The sequence below is a fragment of the Neopsephotus bourkii genome, unplaced genomic scaffold (assembly GCF_033783945.1).
Source record: "Neopsephotus bourkii isolate Nb327-2 ecotype Australia unplaced genomic scaffold, CSIRO-AGI_Nbou_v1 NB_768, whole genome shotgun sequence".
In the NCBI taxonomy this organism is placed as follows: domain Eukaryota; kingdom Metazoa; phylum Chordata; class Aves; order Psittaciformes; family Psittacidae; genus Neopsephotus; species Neopsephotus bourkii.
In genome coordinates this window covers 2,783,546-2,802,272 of record NW_026901264.1, presented here as the reverse complement: position 1 = coordinate 2,802,272, position 18,727 = coordinate 2,783,546, and the positions used below count along the sequence as shown (strand labels likewise).

The window sequence follows — 18,727 nt, the reverse complement described above, 5'->3', positions numbered from 1 at the left end:
GTTCAAATAACCAACTTATTTCTTTCAGCTATGGCATTAAAGTGGATAAGCTTCCCCTGGTGGCCTGACTAACAAATGTAAGAAGCCATCCACATTCCTCGATATCATAATTCTACATGCTGGGTACACTGCTGTATTACAGTCATGCCTCTTTTCCTCCTGTTCTTCTCCCAGTGATCAACCTCACACTTTGTGACCTTCTGAAGTTCAAGGCTCTCGGACCTTCCTGCAATGTAAGTTCCAAACTCTGCTTTACACCAGGTCAACTGCCAAGCAAAACTGTGATAAAGATTCATACAGTCTAAAGCAAGTCAGATTTCTTCAGATGCTTTAACTATTTGCTTTTTTGGATTTGCAGATGTTTAACAAAATGTGATCTTCATGCAGATGCTGAAAACATTCAGCAGAAAACATTAACGTGTAGCTCACTGCAGGTAAGTCTGATTCTACAAAGCCATGTATGTTCTTTTTTAAGAACTTTTCCTTTATGATAAAGAATCTAATTTTCTGTGAGTTTGCCAATTAGAAACCACAAGGAAACTGCTAAAACCCTGAGAATTCTAAACTGGCGTAGAGTTTTAAATCGTCTGTGATTGGAAAAACATGTTGGAATGTTAATCTATACAGCCAAATTTCCAAACCAGCTTTAAATCAGCCTCTAAACTTGTGAACAAAGCTTTACTGTATACTTGAAGCATTTGGGGCCAATTTACATATACAAGCCCAAATGGGAATACATGCTTATTTAAATAAACAGATTAGACATAATTATGATAGCTATAAATTTGTGTCTATGCCTCCAAGTGACTTCTGTTTTCTCCAGCTGCATTGCAGTCGCTGCTTATGGCTGTATATTCACTATTCCCATTGTTTCAGAATATTTGGCTCATTAACTTAAATTCAAGACTCATTGTTGGTAAATGGACTAAATTCTGTCGTTCTTGTTTATTCATTATTCCCTAAGAACTACTAAAACTAAGTTTGACCTAAGAACTCCACAATTAAGCTGAAGATAGTTGGTCTAAACTGTATTTTCTCAAGTTTTTAAAAATATATGCTTATTTCCATTCAACCTTTCTGTTTCTTTTGTTACCTTTCTGTTCCAGACTACTCCTAATAGTCAAAATAAAAAAGCCCCATAGAAAGCTCCCCCTCCCACCATTCCCCACCATGCCATAAGCACAGTCCTGTGTCCAGCTCTGGGGGTAACACAAGAGGCACATGGAGCTTTTGGAGCAAGTCCAGAGGAGGCCATGAAGATGCTGTGAAGGCTGGAGCAGCTCTGCTCTGGAGACAGGCTGAGAGAGCTGGACTTGTTCAGCCTGGAGAAGGCTCCAGGGAGACCTTAGAGCAGCTTCCAGTGTCTAAAGGGGCTACAAGAAACCTGGAGAGGGGTTTTAGACAAGGGCCTGTAGGGACAGGCCAAGGGGAATGGCTTTAAGCTGACAGAGGGAAGATTGAGATGGGACCTCAGGATGGTAAGGCACTGGCACAAGTTGCCCGGAGAAGCTGTGGCTGCCCCATCCCTGGCAGTTTTCAAGGGCAGGTTGGATGGGGCTTGGAGCAACCTGGTCTAGTGGAAGGTGTCCCTGCCTGTGGCAGGGGGTTACAACTGGATGAGCTCTAAGGTCCCTTCCAACCCAAACCAACCTGTGATTATATGATCTAAACTGAGCATTTTTAGTTTGCTTTAAAGATTTAACAAAATAAATAATAGGAATGTTATAATGCATTTCACGTAAGAGAAAATCCAGCAAATCTCAAAATGGCTGTTTATGTATTTCTCTCAGAAAATATGGTATCCCTATTTGCAATACCCAGACTGAAGTAATGTAAAAATTGTCATGAAAACTTGCAGATTTAATACAAATTTTATTAAGTGTCCAAGTATTAGTATTCCATACAAAACCAATGTTAACTAAATCTCTGATGGAAACTGGAGATGTCTTCTAGTTAAAATGATATTATTAGAAATCAAAGTTTGGTTCTCTCCTAACCTGACCTTCGGTCTGCGTCATTACGATATTTTCCAAAGCAGAAGCTAACAAGAATTAACTGCTTCAATAGTGTTGCTTTTTCCATAACAATTACCTTGAGATGCAAATTCTGATTATTTCTGCTATGTCAAGTAGGAACGGAGGGAGGGTATGCAAGAGAATCCCTGCCTCAGATTCACTGATGAGAGCAAGGCCAGTTGACACAGATTAACTGTGCTCCATCCAAACAAGGGAACAACCCACGCTTCCCATAGGACAAGGAGTATCAGCAGGAAGAACAATATGGAGAGACATGATGTCTCAGTGCTCCTTGCAGGACTATGTAGCTTTTCCCCCAGCACAGTAAAAGGCTTAAAATGTACCTAAAAGCCTCTAAGAATTTCTTCAATGTATTCACCTGGCAGGTGCCAAGCAGACCACTACATAATAGTTTCAATTTGTTCAGAAACGTCATTTTATTCACTGCGGGGGCACAAAACTCCATCCTACCATGCAATCCTCCTGCAAGCAGAAAAGCTTTAGCTGCAAGAATTATTTGCTGAGGCATTCCAGGTTTGTCCACATGACCTGTTGCAGGCAAATCTTACAATATCTGCAAGAAACCTGGTAGCAATCCAGTTGAACATGAGCTCAGCAAGCTATCGACATGTCTGAGAAAGGTACAAGGAATTCTCTAACAAACAGCTTTAGTCTTGTGGAAATGATTTCTTCCAGATGGATTAGCACTTGAGAGTCATTTTGCAAGATGATTCTTTTCCTTTCATATCCACATCAGTCAGCCACTATAAAGATTAATGCACCAAGAGACAATGCTGTACTTTTATTTTTTTCCCCTCCCAAGGAACTGAGGGCCATATCTATATTGTATATGATTAGAAATTGGCTCCATTGGCCTTTCCTGCAAAACAAAAGTCTCCAGAAAGGACAAGTCTGCAGACAAGCAAATTGCTGCCCCAGACCACAAAGAATCTGTTCATAGCCTAACCACATTCATGCAATCCTCAGCTGGAAACTCAGATTTATAACTTACAGAGAGCACCTGCACAGGGCTCTGCTATAGCTGAGGATTCTTTACCTTGGACAGAGAGGCTCAAGGTGCCAAGCTTACAGAATATTGTATTTGCTGGGAATCCATCCCACCTACACGACACAGGTAACCTTGAGAAACTGAAATCTACAGTAAAAATAAACCCATCATGTTGATTAGATTAGACTTTCAGCTTGGCCATCCATGGTCAAAGAAGAGCAAGATCCACATATCTCAAAGGCAAATACTTCAAAGCAGACAAAATATAGAAGAGACTGTCCAAAGAGAAAATTTATTCTTCGCCCTTTCCATCTGAACTTGAGTTACACCTCCAGGCATGAAAATTCCTACCTTTTTCAAATTTAAAAAACATTTAAGTAATTCTCTCTATTGTACCTATCGATGGTCTAATAGTTATCACACATATCTGATTCTGTTTAGGAATGTTAATCATTTTCTTAATTGAGAATACTTCGATGCAGTAAGTAATCAAAAAGTATTACTATATTTCAGAAAGACCAAGTAAAAGGAAATTATAAACTTCCTAATTTTCGTTGCACAGCACCTCAATCATTTGTCAAGAGGAAGACTTCCTTAAGGCAGGACCTTTTCTACTTGAAGAAAAAAAGTTCTGTGGTTTGGCCTATTTTTTTGCATTTTACTATCCTGAATAATATCAATGTACACCCACTCTCTGACAACTCCATTAAGTGAAGCTCAAAGAGCTTCAGTGTTGATTTTGTTAACTGTAATATTTAGCCCCAACAGCTTCTTATTAGCCTCCTCGTTTTTAAGAGCTCAAAAATACTGTGGTCTTTACTACCTTATTCAGGTTTACTTAGATCTTACCCCAGCTCCTGAATTGTGTCAAGCACAGCCTGCCTGCTGCCCACCAGCCAAGCTAGCTGCCTTGGGAAAGTATTAAATATTTCCCTAGTTCTCTTCCTGGTTTTATATTAATCAGTTTAGGAGAAATTCTATGAGTCTACTAAAGTACACTAACATCATGTTATATATATTATACCTTCTATCATTTATGTGTATTGCCTTCTGCAAACCAAAATAGCAATTTAACATTACAGTATCTGTACAAGTGGTTCACCTTGTCCAAGATCTGAATGGATCCTACTGGATTACTTACAAATGAGGGTTACAGTATCATGCTCATTTGTCACTTTACCTATGTGATAATGTATCATAATGAAGATTCACGAGATTTTCTAAAACAAAACTGTCTCGTCTCTAAGTGCTATCAGACACTCAGCTTGCTTTGATGATGCATGTCTTGGAGACTCAGAGGCACTTGTTACTCCTTGTGAATCTCTGGGATTCTGCTAACTTCTCCATTCACATCATTGATGGAAAAGATAGAACAAGCATAAATATACCTTTTGTTCTTATAAATTGTTAGAGCAATCCCAGAGCTGTTATTCCATCCTGACTCTCACTGGTTTGGTGATGACTCACATCTTAAACCATTGGTCCAGATTCTCTTCTTTAGGAAGACCAGCTTCCCTACATTTGCTTATGGCCCCATAGCAGGGGTGACACAATGCTCATTGAAGCAGTGGAGTCACTAAGATTTGTCTCTTACTTGCATTTAGAGAACCATGAGTGTTCATGTTTCTTGTAAAGAAGTGGAGTCAAATATCAATTTGTTTTCTAAATAGGAACTACCTGATACAAATCACAGCTCATCAAACGGGACAGCAGTAGTGCAGTTAAAGTGCTCAAAGTAATTAACAGAATTCACAAGTCAAGACACAAGTCCTTCAGTCTGCCTCCATGGATAGATATAACTGTCCTTAGAAGCATAAATATCTTGAAATTTAAAACAAACCGTGAGCTTTCAGTTGTGAAACTGCTGAATTGTTTCAGCCCTGAGGTACAGGTTCAATATTAAACTTATTTAAGGGCAAAAAAAACTTCCATCACAAACAACAGTTAAGAACTCTTAATTCTAACTCTCAGCATGCATTACATGACTTTAAAAGTTCACTCACAAGGCCAAAAAATTTCACCTTAGGCAAAGCTGCATGACTCTGAAAAGCCAACTCTGTGACAGTGATCTACACCAACCGAGTACCAGTACAGTTCCCAGAAGCAAGTGAAAGCTTTGGATATGGAATAACTGTAAAATACACTTCAGATACTAGGACTAGGGGTAAGGTGTGGGCAGAACCTCTTAAGGTTAGGAAATACCTGAATGTTGTACGTAGAAATGGATGTTTCACAGTTACTCTCAGTGGAAGTGCATGTGCACATCCAAGAACAAAATTCGCTCTCTGCTTTCCACACAACAGCTTTGCTTCACTGCACATTCAATTTAACCTTATTAAACCAGATCCCACTGGAATAATAAAATTAAATGCATATTTGAATGAAACATCCTAGGACTTACCAAATAATTGCATCTAGATTTCTTTTGTACTTTTTTTTTTTATAGGTCAAATCTAACCTAGATCCCAGCTTCCTGAAGATGAGATTGAATTTGAGATTCTAATTCATTATTCCAAAGTATTTCTAAAAGACATTTGAGTTGAGATTTAGCTGATTAACCTCCCAGAATGCAGAGAAAGAAAATGATTCATCTTCAACCTGTTTGCCAGGTTGCATTCATTTGCCATGAAAACACTGAAAAGTGTAATGTTCATAAAAGTATCTGCAGCTTCAAGGATGGTGGGCATACTAATATGCCCTATCTATTAAAATGGTGATAACTATTAACAAAAATTACTTATGTTTATTTTAAAAATCTTCATTAATGGGTTTACTAAGCTAAGCCCAAGCAACTGTGGGCTCTGACCACATAGTGCATATGCCTTGATGCACTGAAGTTGTTTGTACAGCTGTGAAATTCTCAAATTAACCATCTGTCAGGAAAATTAAAATACTGCCTGAAAAGCACAGAGATGAAATCCAAGCCAATGGGAGAAAATTACAAAATACCATCCTGTGACATGAATCACTTTTATGGAATAACTCCTGCTACGATAATAAGTCCGTAGTTTCTAGATAGTAGACCATTAGCAGCAGCAGCACAGGTAGTTCTAACAACTTAGTATCACACAAATCTTGAGCATTTATTAAGACTGATATCTGTCATCCCCTTGTCATTTTATAAATGTACATGACTATTATCTATTTATGACCATAAAATCTCCAGAAAGAGGAAAAAATAACTTCTTTACAAATATTTTATATATAGAGTCACACCAGTCTAATATTGTCCTCCCTGTCTAAAAATTTCCATTTCAAACTCAAAGCTTTGTCTGCCTGAAGCAATGGATCAGATACAACCTTTTTCCAATCATATGGTTTTGCTGATTTAACAATGAAGATTATAGTCACCTTGGATCTGCAGAAGAACATACTGCATAAGATCCTTTGAAATGAACAGCTATTAAATGCTTCATATTTATAAACTGAGATGCTTTTAATAACTTCTTACTGAATGATTAACAAATCAAAGACCACAAGATTAGGGAGGCAGATTGGTGACGGACATATTCAGGCCTTCTATGATAATACCCAAAAGTGCCCATTATGGCATTAAGCTTACAATGCCAATGAGGAGAAATGATGCAAATAGCGCCAGAGGCTGCCAAACCCCACTGCTCTCAATCACACATTACTCCCTCTGGATAACAGATTCCAAAGCCCAATGCGAGTAAGGTGCTAATTTTAACCGCAGGGATTGCTGCTAACATCCTAAAGAGGCATCTTTAGACAGAAAGTACATACTTAATTTAAAATAACTTCTTTGAAATTTGACCCTTGTGAAAGGATAGATTTGCCACTATCTACCTGCACAACCAGAAAGAGATTTATTCTCAAGAAGCAATAATGCACAGAACATAAGAGCAACCATATGAGGCCAACTAAAGGTTCACCTAACCCAGCTGCAGGCTGGCCCTAAGTATCTAGTTAAGAACTTAAGACCATAGAAAACATGTTACACCTTTCAGTACTTTCTCAATCTCTAACTATTTTAAGCTAGAGACCTCCTCACCTAGATGCGGTTCCTGTTTATTCAGCCTTTCAAGAGGTCTCTTTTGCACTACCTTACTCACTGTGTTCTTGAACCCAGGTATATTTTAACACTCATTGGAAAGATATTTCCAACCACTTCGTAAATCAGCTTGGTTTCTTACCGGCTTCATTCAATGTCCCATGTGTTCTGTACAGATAAGATTGAACATCTACCATGCCATCTCCGATACTGCAGGTTCCACCATATGCCCCCGTGTCATCTCCTTCCACACTGAAGAATCCTAACTGAACTCAGTCACTCATAAAAAGCTACCTCATTTCCTTCATTTCATAGAATCATAGAATAGTTAGGGTTAGAAAGGACCTGAAGATCATCAAGTTCCAACTCCCTGCCATGGGCAGGGACACCTCACTCTAAACCATATCACCCAAGGCCTCGTCCAACCTGGCCTTGAACACTGCCAGGGATGCAGCATTCACAACCTCCCTGGGCAACCTATTCCAGTGCCTCACCACCCTAACAGGAAAGAATTTCCTCCTTATATCCAATCTAAACTTCCCCTGTTCAAGTTTTAACCCGTTACCCCCTGTCCTATCACTACAGTCCCTAATAAAGAGTCCCTCCCTATAGGCCCCCAGAAAGTTACTCTTTCATTGCCTTCTTCTAAGGAAAGAAGACTTTGCTTTTGCATCACACACCTTTTAATTCCTTTTCTGTTTCTTCAAGCTGTATTCCCAAGGCATTACCAGTAGTTTCCTAACTCTTCTGAAAATGTCCCCAGCATCCACAGGCGTCTCCAAATGACACAAAGAGGGAGTCTTTATGTCAATACCACCATCTTCTTTCAAGATTTGGAAAACACAGTATTTTGGGAGGCACAACTTCTTTGGTTGATGCTTTCCTGATTTATTTCACACTCAAAAAAGGGTTATGCTGACCTAAGAGGTCCCTGAAAACTGAAGAAAGTTAAGTCCTTCCTAAGAAGAAAAGGAATGATTAAGTCCTGTTCAGAAACAAACTGCAAACCCTGCAGTGACTCAAAACACATTGCACAAACAGTTAACCCAGAAGCAACAGGATTTAATCTCTGCCATTCTGTAGAGTATTGCAATATGAACTTAAGGAATTATGCAAACAACTGATGAGTCAGTGTATGCAATATTAGTTTTTAATGTTTTCTTGCATGTGTTGCTAGAACTGCTAAACTGGCCAGATAGCCCAGAAGAGCTCACGAGTAAATTCATGATCAGTAGCACATATCAAGCAGAACAGAATATATCATCTTCCAGTAAGACAAAACTAAACTCATAAGATTTTATGGAGCTTTGCCATCTATGAAGTAGATCACTTACAAGAAAAAACTTCACTTAGAAAAACAGACCAAATCTTCAAGCTTGCAGAGGGACTCCATAGGATTACAGCTCCCTCATTATCTATATAGCCTTATCCTGTCTCGCTCACTCAGCTGCAACCTTGTGCTACCTGCAAGCTGATCCTTCTGGCAGCCACTCGCTATCTATCTGCTTCTATCTAACAAAATTCAAAGTTATATATGGGTGGAAAAGCACTTTATCTATTTTGATAGAGGTTGAATGACAGAGGTCAGCTTTTAGTCATTTCTGTCAATAATTGGCACCTTCTGTTTGTTTGTTTGCTTGCTGAAGGGAAAAAACCCAAACCAAGAAATAACATTTCTTTCTGCCTAGCTAGTTCCTAGACTTGATTGAAGACTGCCATAAGTGCTTTCTCAGCTTGGGAACTACCATGATGCTAACAGGCCACCCCTTAGGTGAGGACAGGCTGGACCATATTACAAAGGGGAACTCAAGTCATCCAATAATTCTACTAACCAAACCCTGATTATAATTTGAAATATGAAATATGAGTCCCAGCTGTCTTTTCCTCCTTCGTGGAGAAAGGCTTCCTTCCTTCTCTACTTTAGTTCTTATCTTTCTTCCCTGCTATCACTTCCTTTTTCTTCAGATAAACAGAAAACCCAAGCAAGCAAAACACACACCCCAACACTCTCCAATCCACAGAAAGTTAACAATGATTAAAGCCTATCTTAGTGCAGACAACAATTACTAGCTTGGAACCAATAAAAACAACTTAAACAGCTGCAGCTGACGCAAGGCTGTGGGTTCCCAGAACTGCTGATAAAATTTATGCTGTGCCCCAATTTCTGCTGCAGAGTAGTTTTGAAAACACCAAGAACAGAAGATGCAATATGTGATTTCTGCTCTTGGGCTTTTTTCTAGCTGTCTGTTTGCCTGCTTCACCTTTCAAGGAAGATGTATCTGATTGAACAAGTAAAATAAAAACAGTTTCACAGTACATGCATTAACATGTCAATCACTTACATTCTCCCAGGAAGAAACCTGTTGCACTCTTGAATTTCTCCCAGTAACACTGTCCTATGAAAATTATTGAAGTGAAAGGGTGATTGTGGTCAAGCAAGATCTTAACCTGATTTTTGCAAAGATCCTGGGTATCTTCTGAAGGGTCACACTTTCCACATCATCCCTGCAGCTCTTGACTGAACACCTTCCAGTACACCAACATGAACTGTAAACTCCAGCCACCAGAACCAACTACAGGATTTTATTATTGGCCTCCTTTGAGCCGTTTATGGAGGAAGAGGGACCTCCCACACCTACTTAATATTCCCCTTGCAAATATATACAAGCATCACATTTTCTCGATTAGCTACCGCATCATACTGCTAAACTTCATTCTGTGTCTTCACATAAGTAATTTTTGGAGTACTTGTCTCTTATAGTTACTTTAATAAATACCCAGGAAATATTAATTCCCCTAATTTGATATTATAGTTTTTCTACACAGAGCAATTGCCTCCCTGCTCATTTGCAGAGCTTTCACAAATGAAATCTCTCAACTGCACAAGAAATTTCAGTACCAAACAGACAGCTCAGATACTGATAACACATGCTAGAACATTTACCAACACTTACTTTGCCAGGCTTGTTTGCATCAAAGCTGTTTTCTTTAAATTTCTCCTGCAGGGTCTCAGCTAACCGACAAAGCAAGGCACCATTATCCAATTTCTCCAGAAAGGTTTCTGCTGTTATTTCTCTACCTGAACAGCAAAGAGAAAGTTAGGATGGCAGAAAGTGTGCAAAAGTATATCTGCATCTGTGTAAAACAAGAAACCAGTGGAATTCTTGGCAGCAATTTGAAATATGCTTGAACCGAAAAACTTGCATTACTCTGAATAGTGAATAACCTCACTCCTATTTTACCAGTAGACATACAGCAAATTTCTCAGAAATGACATGCCTTCTTTGGGAACGCACATGCTACCTGAAAAGTAATTCTAGCACATCAGACTCCATAGATCTCATTTTACTTATTAAATTCCAGTGCTTTTAACATACTGCTTTAGATGAGGGAGTATAGTTCACACCAGTGTGCATGGATAGCTACAGTGGAAGAGTTGCTAACATGCAATAGCTTATTTTGTGAAAGTATAGAACTCCAGAATGTGTTGGAAGGGACCATAAAGATCATCTAGTTCCAACCCCCTGCCATGGGGAGGGACACTTTCAACTAGATCTACTTACCACTCAAATTAAGATTTTTCACCCAGACAGCAAAGACAAAATAGTTGGATTTCAACATATCTCAATTATCATCATGCTAGATGACACTGTACTTCAGCTGCCACAGATGGTCTTCCCTGGCTATAGCAGACCAGATGATCTTCCATTACATGTAATTACCTCCTCCTGTAGAGGTGGTCACAGGAGTCCCATGACGTGATGTGTATTCTGAGCAGGCTGGACAATCCAGAGGAAACGGGAATCATTCACCACCCTAGACTAAACTTCTAGGACCTTAACAGCATTTCCATGTAAAAATATTCCTTTCTCTTATTGAAGGTTTTCCATTTTCACATTTCTACTGGAAAATTTGCCTTCTCTTTGGACACTTTTTAGACTACTAGCTGTATTTTTTCTGCCTCTTCTACTAATTTCAAGAGAGCATCAAGGACTAATTCTTGACCTTCCTATGAGCACAGCTTTATTTTTGGTGATATTTACATACATCATTCAGGGACAGGAGTAACACTATCAACTCACTGAGCCTCTTAGCGACATGGTTTAGAGGTGGACTTGGCAGTACTGGTGTAATGCTTGGACTTGATGATCTTAAAGTTTTTATCCACCTAGTTGATGCTATGATTTTTCATAGGCTGTTACACAGCAACCATTAGTAACTCTATCTACCTTGCCAAAAAAAAAAAAAAGGAAAAAAAAAAAAAAAGAAAAAAATTAAAAGTTTGAAAAACTGAGTGACCTAGATGATCTTTATGGCCTCTTCCAACCCAAACCATTCTATGACTGTAGTTCCTGATCCCACCCAGATCCACTCCTGCTGCTCCAAACTGACTTGTTTCCGAACAGGACAACAGGCCAAAGTCTGTCCACAGCTGGTCAGGTGCTTCTGCCACAGTTTTTTAACCACCAAGCAGCTGCCTGACTAAACCAGCAAAATGGTTTGTTTGGGGAAATTTGTTTTCCATGAGATGCCTGGAAACTTGGAGCATGATTCTGTTTAGAAGAGGTTCACAAAATCTTTTTGTAAAAAAAAAAAAAAAAAAATCTAAGGAAAGTATATGGGGGGGGGAGGAGGGAAGTAAACCTTTTCCATAGCTCTTCACTCAGAAGAGAGGTGAAAATTAACATTCAAAAGTAACAGATATTAAGCAGATAATCAAAAGTTATTATTCTACTTCTGCAATATACTGCTGGTACACTGTGATCTGACAGCGAGTGGCACAACACTGAAGATCACAGTATTACAAAGCAGTATTTTTAGAAAAATGCTAAAGGACAGTTGAGGGGAGCTGGAACTACCTGAACTCCAAGGCCCCTTCCAACTCTAACCCATCCTATCATTTCTCAACGGCCTTGCCTGAAAGCTGTTAGAGACTTCAGCATCCTTTGGACAAAAAAATGTTAGGTTTTCAGTGCGGTCAGTTAAAATAAAGAAACTGAAATAAAGATCTTTGCAGCAGATCATCTTCAGATACAACAGCAGACTTCCATTTTCAGTTGAATTGAAGCGTCTTTTTTTTTTTTCCCCTAACACATTTCCATTTCAGAAATATCTTTAATGCGAACTTTTTTCTCCTCCCCTCCCTTTTTTTTTTTCTTATTTTTTTATTCTTCCTTAATTCTCTCTTCCATATAGCCCACTTTATAGCTCCTGGATCCCTAAATGACTTCTCCAGGCATAAGAGCAGTAGCAGCACTGCAAACATTCAGTGGCAGCTTGTGCATAACTGCCAATATTTCAGTAGTGCCTCCTGCTCAGCTGAAGCCAGAACTTGAAACTATAGTAGCCCACAGATGAAAACCCTGACGATCCCAGCACCTCAACAGCCTTTATAGCCTACATATTTTCCTATTTACCCATCAGCATTTTTTGGCAAGGGGTATAAAGCCATTAGAAAGCTCAATTTGAATGATTACAGTTATAGGAACTGCTTTAGAGTATTGCATTTTGGAATAAACTCTTTTTCTAAAAAAAATAATTTAAGTATTTTTAACCTACTCAAGATTATACTTTCCAAACTAAAATAAAAAGTTTTCATATTTTTTCATTTCATATTTTTTCATATTCAGTATTCATAAACTAAAATAATAAGCTTTACATATCTATTCTGTCCCATGATTTGCAGATTTATTATTTCACTAGTCAAACATTAAAAAGCCTAAAACATATTTTGAGCTATTTTCTCCTTTCACAGACATGGGAAAATTCTTCTATCTCATTCTGCTATTTAACAACACATTTATATTCTTTTAAATGCTAAACAGCATTAGCAATTTGGTCACTGCATATTGTGCACTAAGCTGGAGTATTTTAGTTCTGTTCTCATTTATGAAAGCTGAAAGAATGAGTTTTGCACTGAACATCTGTATTCAATGAAAAATATATTAGGTGTCAGCTTTCAATTCACTGTATTTTATGGCTCCAAAAGGTGGCATTTCTTTGCTAGAACAGACACTCTGACATATTTAGCAGTTGAAATGTATTGATTCAAATGAGAGTAATGTTCATAGCCTGAGGAAAAAAATGGCTCTGTATATTTGTATGGAAAAAACATTAAGCTCCATTAAAAATGTATAACTCCCACTATAATTACAAGAAAGCCCTCACAATATTTTTATAGAATGGTAATAACATTAAGGATAATAAAAAACCCCAACACTGCAAGTATGCAAAACAAACAGGAATATGAAAGCTTTTCCAAACCTTACAAGCATTGCTCACCTTCTCTTTGATTGCAATCACCAGATGCCCCTTAAAAAGACCAACTCTTACACCTGAGCACCTACCACTTGGAAACTGTGGGCAGCTATCTGTAAGGGCACCCAGCCCTGGGGGTCCTAATGTAACCACACTGGGAGGCTATGAAAGATTAATCAAAAAGAGCCCATGCCCAGGGCGGGTGCCCAAGAGGCTGAAGACGAAGCATACCCTATGGGTTACCTCAGACAAGAGCCTTCAGGAGAAGGTGGAGGAAATTAAAAACTACAAGTACCAAAATCTAGCTGGTTCCTCTGTTACTGCACTGAGCTTTTCCATACTTAGTTTAATAACTATTTACTATTATTTTTATTGCACACTCCAGTGGTTACACAAAACTACTAGTTTCCAAACAGAAACATTTCATCTGGGTGCATCTCTGAAACGTATCAGTAAAAGGATAAGCTTCTGCAATACTGACGAACCATTGGAACAACTCTTCGTGACCCTCTTAAACTGTGTGACATCTAAACCCAAAATAACAAAATACCATAAAAGTAAATAAAACAAAGGCCCAAAGAGTTTATGCACATGCAAAACTGGTTCTTTTCTGACAAGGCTACTGTTTCCTACAACAGCTGACAGCAACAGTTTTGGTAGCATTGAGACATTATCACTGTTTTGAAATGGGACATATAAACAATCCACACAGACATGTTACCAAAGAAAATTGTAAAGCCACTCAACTAAAGGAACTGCATCAGTACCAGCAGAATCACTAGAAGTATCAGCATCATAAATTACTTTATATTCAAACATTTAAAACCTGCATTTCCTACTGGCTTGAGCTGAACATGCTGATGTTGAAAATAAAGGTACTGCTATAGTATCCTCTCCGAGAGCAAGATGCACAAGAACATCAAGGCAAAGCAGTTTTTTGTTTAATTCAGAACCAAATACAGTTTTCTCACAGAAGACCTCCCAATGTTCATCCCCCAAAATTGACATCTCCTTCCACACACCTCTGAATTCCAAGTCTGGTCTTTGGCTCAATACCTCTTCTAACCTCCTCACCTCCCTGTTCCTTTTCTCTTAGCCTGCTTAACTTTTGCACCCAAGAAACTTTTAAATGCCTCCTACATGTCCAATTCCTTAGTATCCTGCATTGTCCAGCTCCTTATCCATGAACTTCTTCTGAAGGCCAGAAACCTCTGGGGAAGGGGCCTCAACACTGAAAACTTGAAGCCCAGACATGTGCCAAATGCACATCTCGCAGGACTGTTCCATGGTGCTAAATGAAGCTGGATGGAATCAGCAACAGTATAATCCCCTGCAGCTAGTAACTGCGCTCTGGGAACAGGAAAAATACCAGAGCTCTACACAACAGCCAAAGGGAAAACAGAAAACATCCCTTTGTACCTGTCCTAAACTAGAGACTGGTGATGAGGCCCTATGCATAATAAATACAAGGCTAAAAGATGACCGTAATTTGCAAGACAGTTGAGTCAAAAAATCTCCTTAATTTTGTCAGTGCAAAGATCTCTCAACTGAGCCACCAGAGCTCTACAGAGAGAAGCGAGACTAAGAGATGCAATATCCATAGCTACAATCTTCCTCTCATGCATGCAAACCCTAACCCCTGCAATACGGATGTGTCCCATTTTGAGAATGCCATCATGCACAATATTGTGAGTTAATCCATCTGACACATCGATCTCATCTGCCATGTCCTTTTTCCAGCCCCCATAATACAGGCAGCTGAAATCTATTTAGCAATGGAGCTGAAATGACAAACTGACCTCTCAAACTCTTGACTTCTCTGATGTGGTTCCAAAAATAATTAGCAAAATGCATACAAAGTACTTGTGAATCCTCAAAAAGCCCACAACAACATTCATGCTAAATTAGAATGAAACGCCTGAAGTCATATAAAGGTTTGGGTTGGAAAAGACCTTAAGATCATCAAGTTCCAACCCCCTGCCATGGGCAGGGACACCTCACACTAGACCATGTCACCCAAGGCTTCGTCCAGCCTGGCCTTGAACACTGCCAGGGATGAAGCATTCACAACTTCCTTGGGCAACCCATTCCAGGGCCTCATCACCCTCACAGCAAAGAACTGCTTCCTTATATGTAACGTGAACTTCCCCTGTTTAAGTTTGAACCCATTACCCTTTGTCCTATCACTACAGTCCCTAATGAAGAGTCTCTCTCCAGCATCGTTGTAGGCCCCCTTCAGATACTGGAAGGCTGCTATGAGGTCTCCACGCAGCCTTCTCTTCTCCAGTCTAAGCAGCCCCAACTTTCGCAGCCTGTCTTTATATGGGAGGTGCTCCAGCCCTGGGGTTAAAAATTCTTACAGGATTATTTTCCATCTGCACCATGTATCTCAGCCTTCTTATCTATCACTCATGTAAGGTCAACTCCTGGCTGTGCCTAACTTCCATCTGATATCAAAGCCCCTCATTCATATTATAAAGTGCAATATCCCTCAAATTTTTTCCAGATTGGAACATCGAACCAGGCTATGCTGCTGCAAAACCGTCACCCTTTTAACTTTCAGCAATACTGTTGGGCATCTTTGCCTCCCCACAAATATGTCCAAACCCACGCTCAGTTGATCTAAGTACCTCAGAGAGGTTCAGCCCTATTCTTGCCTAAACTACTATTATTAAAAATAAATAAAAAAAAAATCTACATTTATTGAAAATATTATATGCCCTTGTTGACTCATAGTACAAAAGAAGGAAGAAAACACAGATGAAACAAAATGTAAACCAAGAAGATGAAGATTATTGAAATACTTTTTTTTTTGGTAAACTGAGAAATTCTATTGCACTAAAACTGGCATAAAGACAGAATAAGGCCACACAAGTTACAGCAGAGAGCAAACTAGGGTGTGGATACGCAGAATATTATCTGCTGTGAGTTATCTGTGCATTCATGCACAGGATGATCCACCAACCATTAATGCAAAGTACATTAATTCTCCCATGAAGGCAGAAAACCCTCTACACAACAAACGAAGGACTCCTGCCTATCATTTTGTTCTTTTGGATGCTGAAAAATGAGAAAGCACAAACAGGTTTTTACAAGGTAGCAGCATTCATGCCTACTTCTTCTTACATCAGCATTCTTACATATCCCTCCTCTCATTAAAGTTAATCTAAACTATAATCAGGCCAAGCTTGAATTCTGAGTTAATACATTTATATGAATATTAATTGTTTAAATTCAGCTACATTTATTTTGAATGTGAGTTTTGACCTAATGGAGTTATTAATTTGAACAACAATGTCTACATAGGAATTCAAATCAGTTTAACAAATCACTGTAATTTCAGCTCTTCAAGACAATCTCTGAGAACAGAGCAGCCTGGTATGAGAACGTGTGTGGGGGATGCATTAAGCAAATGAACTGTGTATGTTGCTTAATTAAAAGAAAGTTGTGCCCATTTAGTTCTGCAGTGTAGAATTTAGTGGCCATATGAAAAATCAGATCTTTAATTATAGTTGGCATTTCAGAACCTCCTGCTTATTGCTACTTTCTTGCTAAAAAAAGTGACCTCATTCCTGAACTTGTCACTGTTATGAACTGCAAACAAGCTTCTATTTGTTGGAAAATGGCTCACTAAAAATTTGCTGTTTAAAGCATTTAAATGATATATTCAATCCTTAATGTAATGTGTTTCTGATTCAAAAAACAGTCTTTTGGATTGCTGTCTTGTGGTAATTAGAAAAGTCAAGATTTCTGGATTTTGTTCTGGCATTGCTTAAGACAATTTTACATTCAAAACTCATTAATTTAAATGGAAGTATCACACAAAGACATAACAAGTCCCACTTTTGCAGTTGTGGATTCATAACTATTCCAGCTCCTAAATGGGTATCGCCTACCCACAAAACACTGTGACCTTGCGTTCCACTGAAAACTGTAGTCACTGACTATACCTCTCCAAACATAGGGATACATCCTTTCCTCCTAAAAAAGGAACATGCAGATGAAAGGCACTAGGTACGCTGTATTACTGTATGACATCACTGAGATGGCTCAGCTACAATATTTGCCAAGACAACACACTGCCTGTGTCTCACTCAGACTTCCAGAAAAAAAAAAAAAAAAATTCAAACAAAAACCAAACAACAACCAAAAAAACCACCACAAAACCTCATACACCAAATTTAAAAATGTGCATCCCAGACTTCCTTCAAAATAGCATCTGCAACAGCTTCATGTAAACATCACCTCTGAAATGTTTTCTCCTCTTTGTTTAATTAGAGGAAGTGCTGATATGCTGCTGTGTTTCCCTTAAGGTGTTGTGCAATTCATGCATTCCTTTGGTAGAATCCTTTGCAATTCCAGAGATCACACAAAAGCCATTTCCCCCTCAATATTCTCGAAAAACAACATACTATTTCCTGGCTCATAGTTCCTAAATTCCACCTTCTTGAAGGAGTCGTATATCCCAAAGAAACATCTGCCTCCTTCCTGCCAGCAACAACATACTCTCATTTGCTCCACTTCATGTGTACCTGATATTTTTTCTTGGCTTTTGGTTTGCATCCTCCTTCATCAACAACATGTCCTGGCTTCACACACAGCTGCAACCAGGAAATCCCCAGGTCTTACCTGCAGCCACTGGGTCAGACCCCTCTCTACACACAAGCTTACACACGCATGCATTGCCTTGGGCAGCAATTATCAGTCACTAAGACTGGTCGGTTGACAAAGGACTGAATGGCTCCTTCTGTTATCACAGTCATTTCACCCGTACTTTTTAGGGTGCTTACCAATTGGCCCACAAAACGGAAGATGTAGGTGGATGGCAATAATTAGCACCACTCAGTGCTAATGCAGAAAAGACATGCAAAAGAACATTTAAAGGGAAACTTGAGGAAAAATAAATGAACAATAAAGGTCAATTATGCTACTCATGGAAGCACTGTAGAGTCAAACTACTTAATGGATTTTCTGCCCTTGCTAACAGTCACACTATGCAGAGGTAGCTAACTAATCATAACCTTTATTTCTGAAACACCAAGAAGCCTTAAAGACTGAATTCGCAGCTAGCAGTGTATAGAGTTTTCTTACTGCCAGTATCTGCATTCCATCCAATTGTATCTTACCCAGTAGGTTTGTGAGCCACAGGGCCAAATCCTCTTTCATCGGCAACAAGTTGGCCTCATGTCTACTTGCAAGCCACTGACTGTACTGATGCATATCAGAGAGGCCAGGCCCACGTGCCTTGGGGCTCAGAGCAGTGCACATCGCTTATCCACTTGCTGTACCTGTTTTGTTATGCAGTAAAAAGAGAAAAAGAACAAAACATGCCATTATACCAACCAAAGTTTCATGGGTTCTGTTTTAAGAATTGTAGAAGATAACAACAGTAACTATGAGTCCAAGAAATCAGACGTCAGACAGACAGATGTG

At 39.0% G+C, this 18,727-nt stretch overlaps 1 protein-coding gene across 4 annotated transcripts in view; it reads right to left on the bottom strand.

Moving 5' to 3' along the window:
• The window catches only part of GAS2 (growth arrest specific 2), a 109,222-nt gene that overhangs the window by 65,046 nt on the left and 25,449 nt on the right, over positions 1 to 18,727 (bottom strand). For all 4 annotated transcript variants that reach the window (XM_061355039.1, XM_061355037.1, XM_061355038.1 and 1 more), the window contains exons 2-3: positions 18,421 to 18,582; positions 9,991 to 10,115 (exon numbers count right to left, since the gene is read on the bottom strand). In XM_061355039.1, coding sequence (XP_061211023.1) covers positions 9,991 to 10,115; positions 18,421 to 18,562 — 267 coding nt within the window. In that variant the 5' untranslated portion in view covers positions 18,563 to 18,582. The remainder of the gene's footprint in view (positions 1 to 9,990; positions 10,116 to 18,420; positions 18,583 to 18,727) is intronic.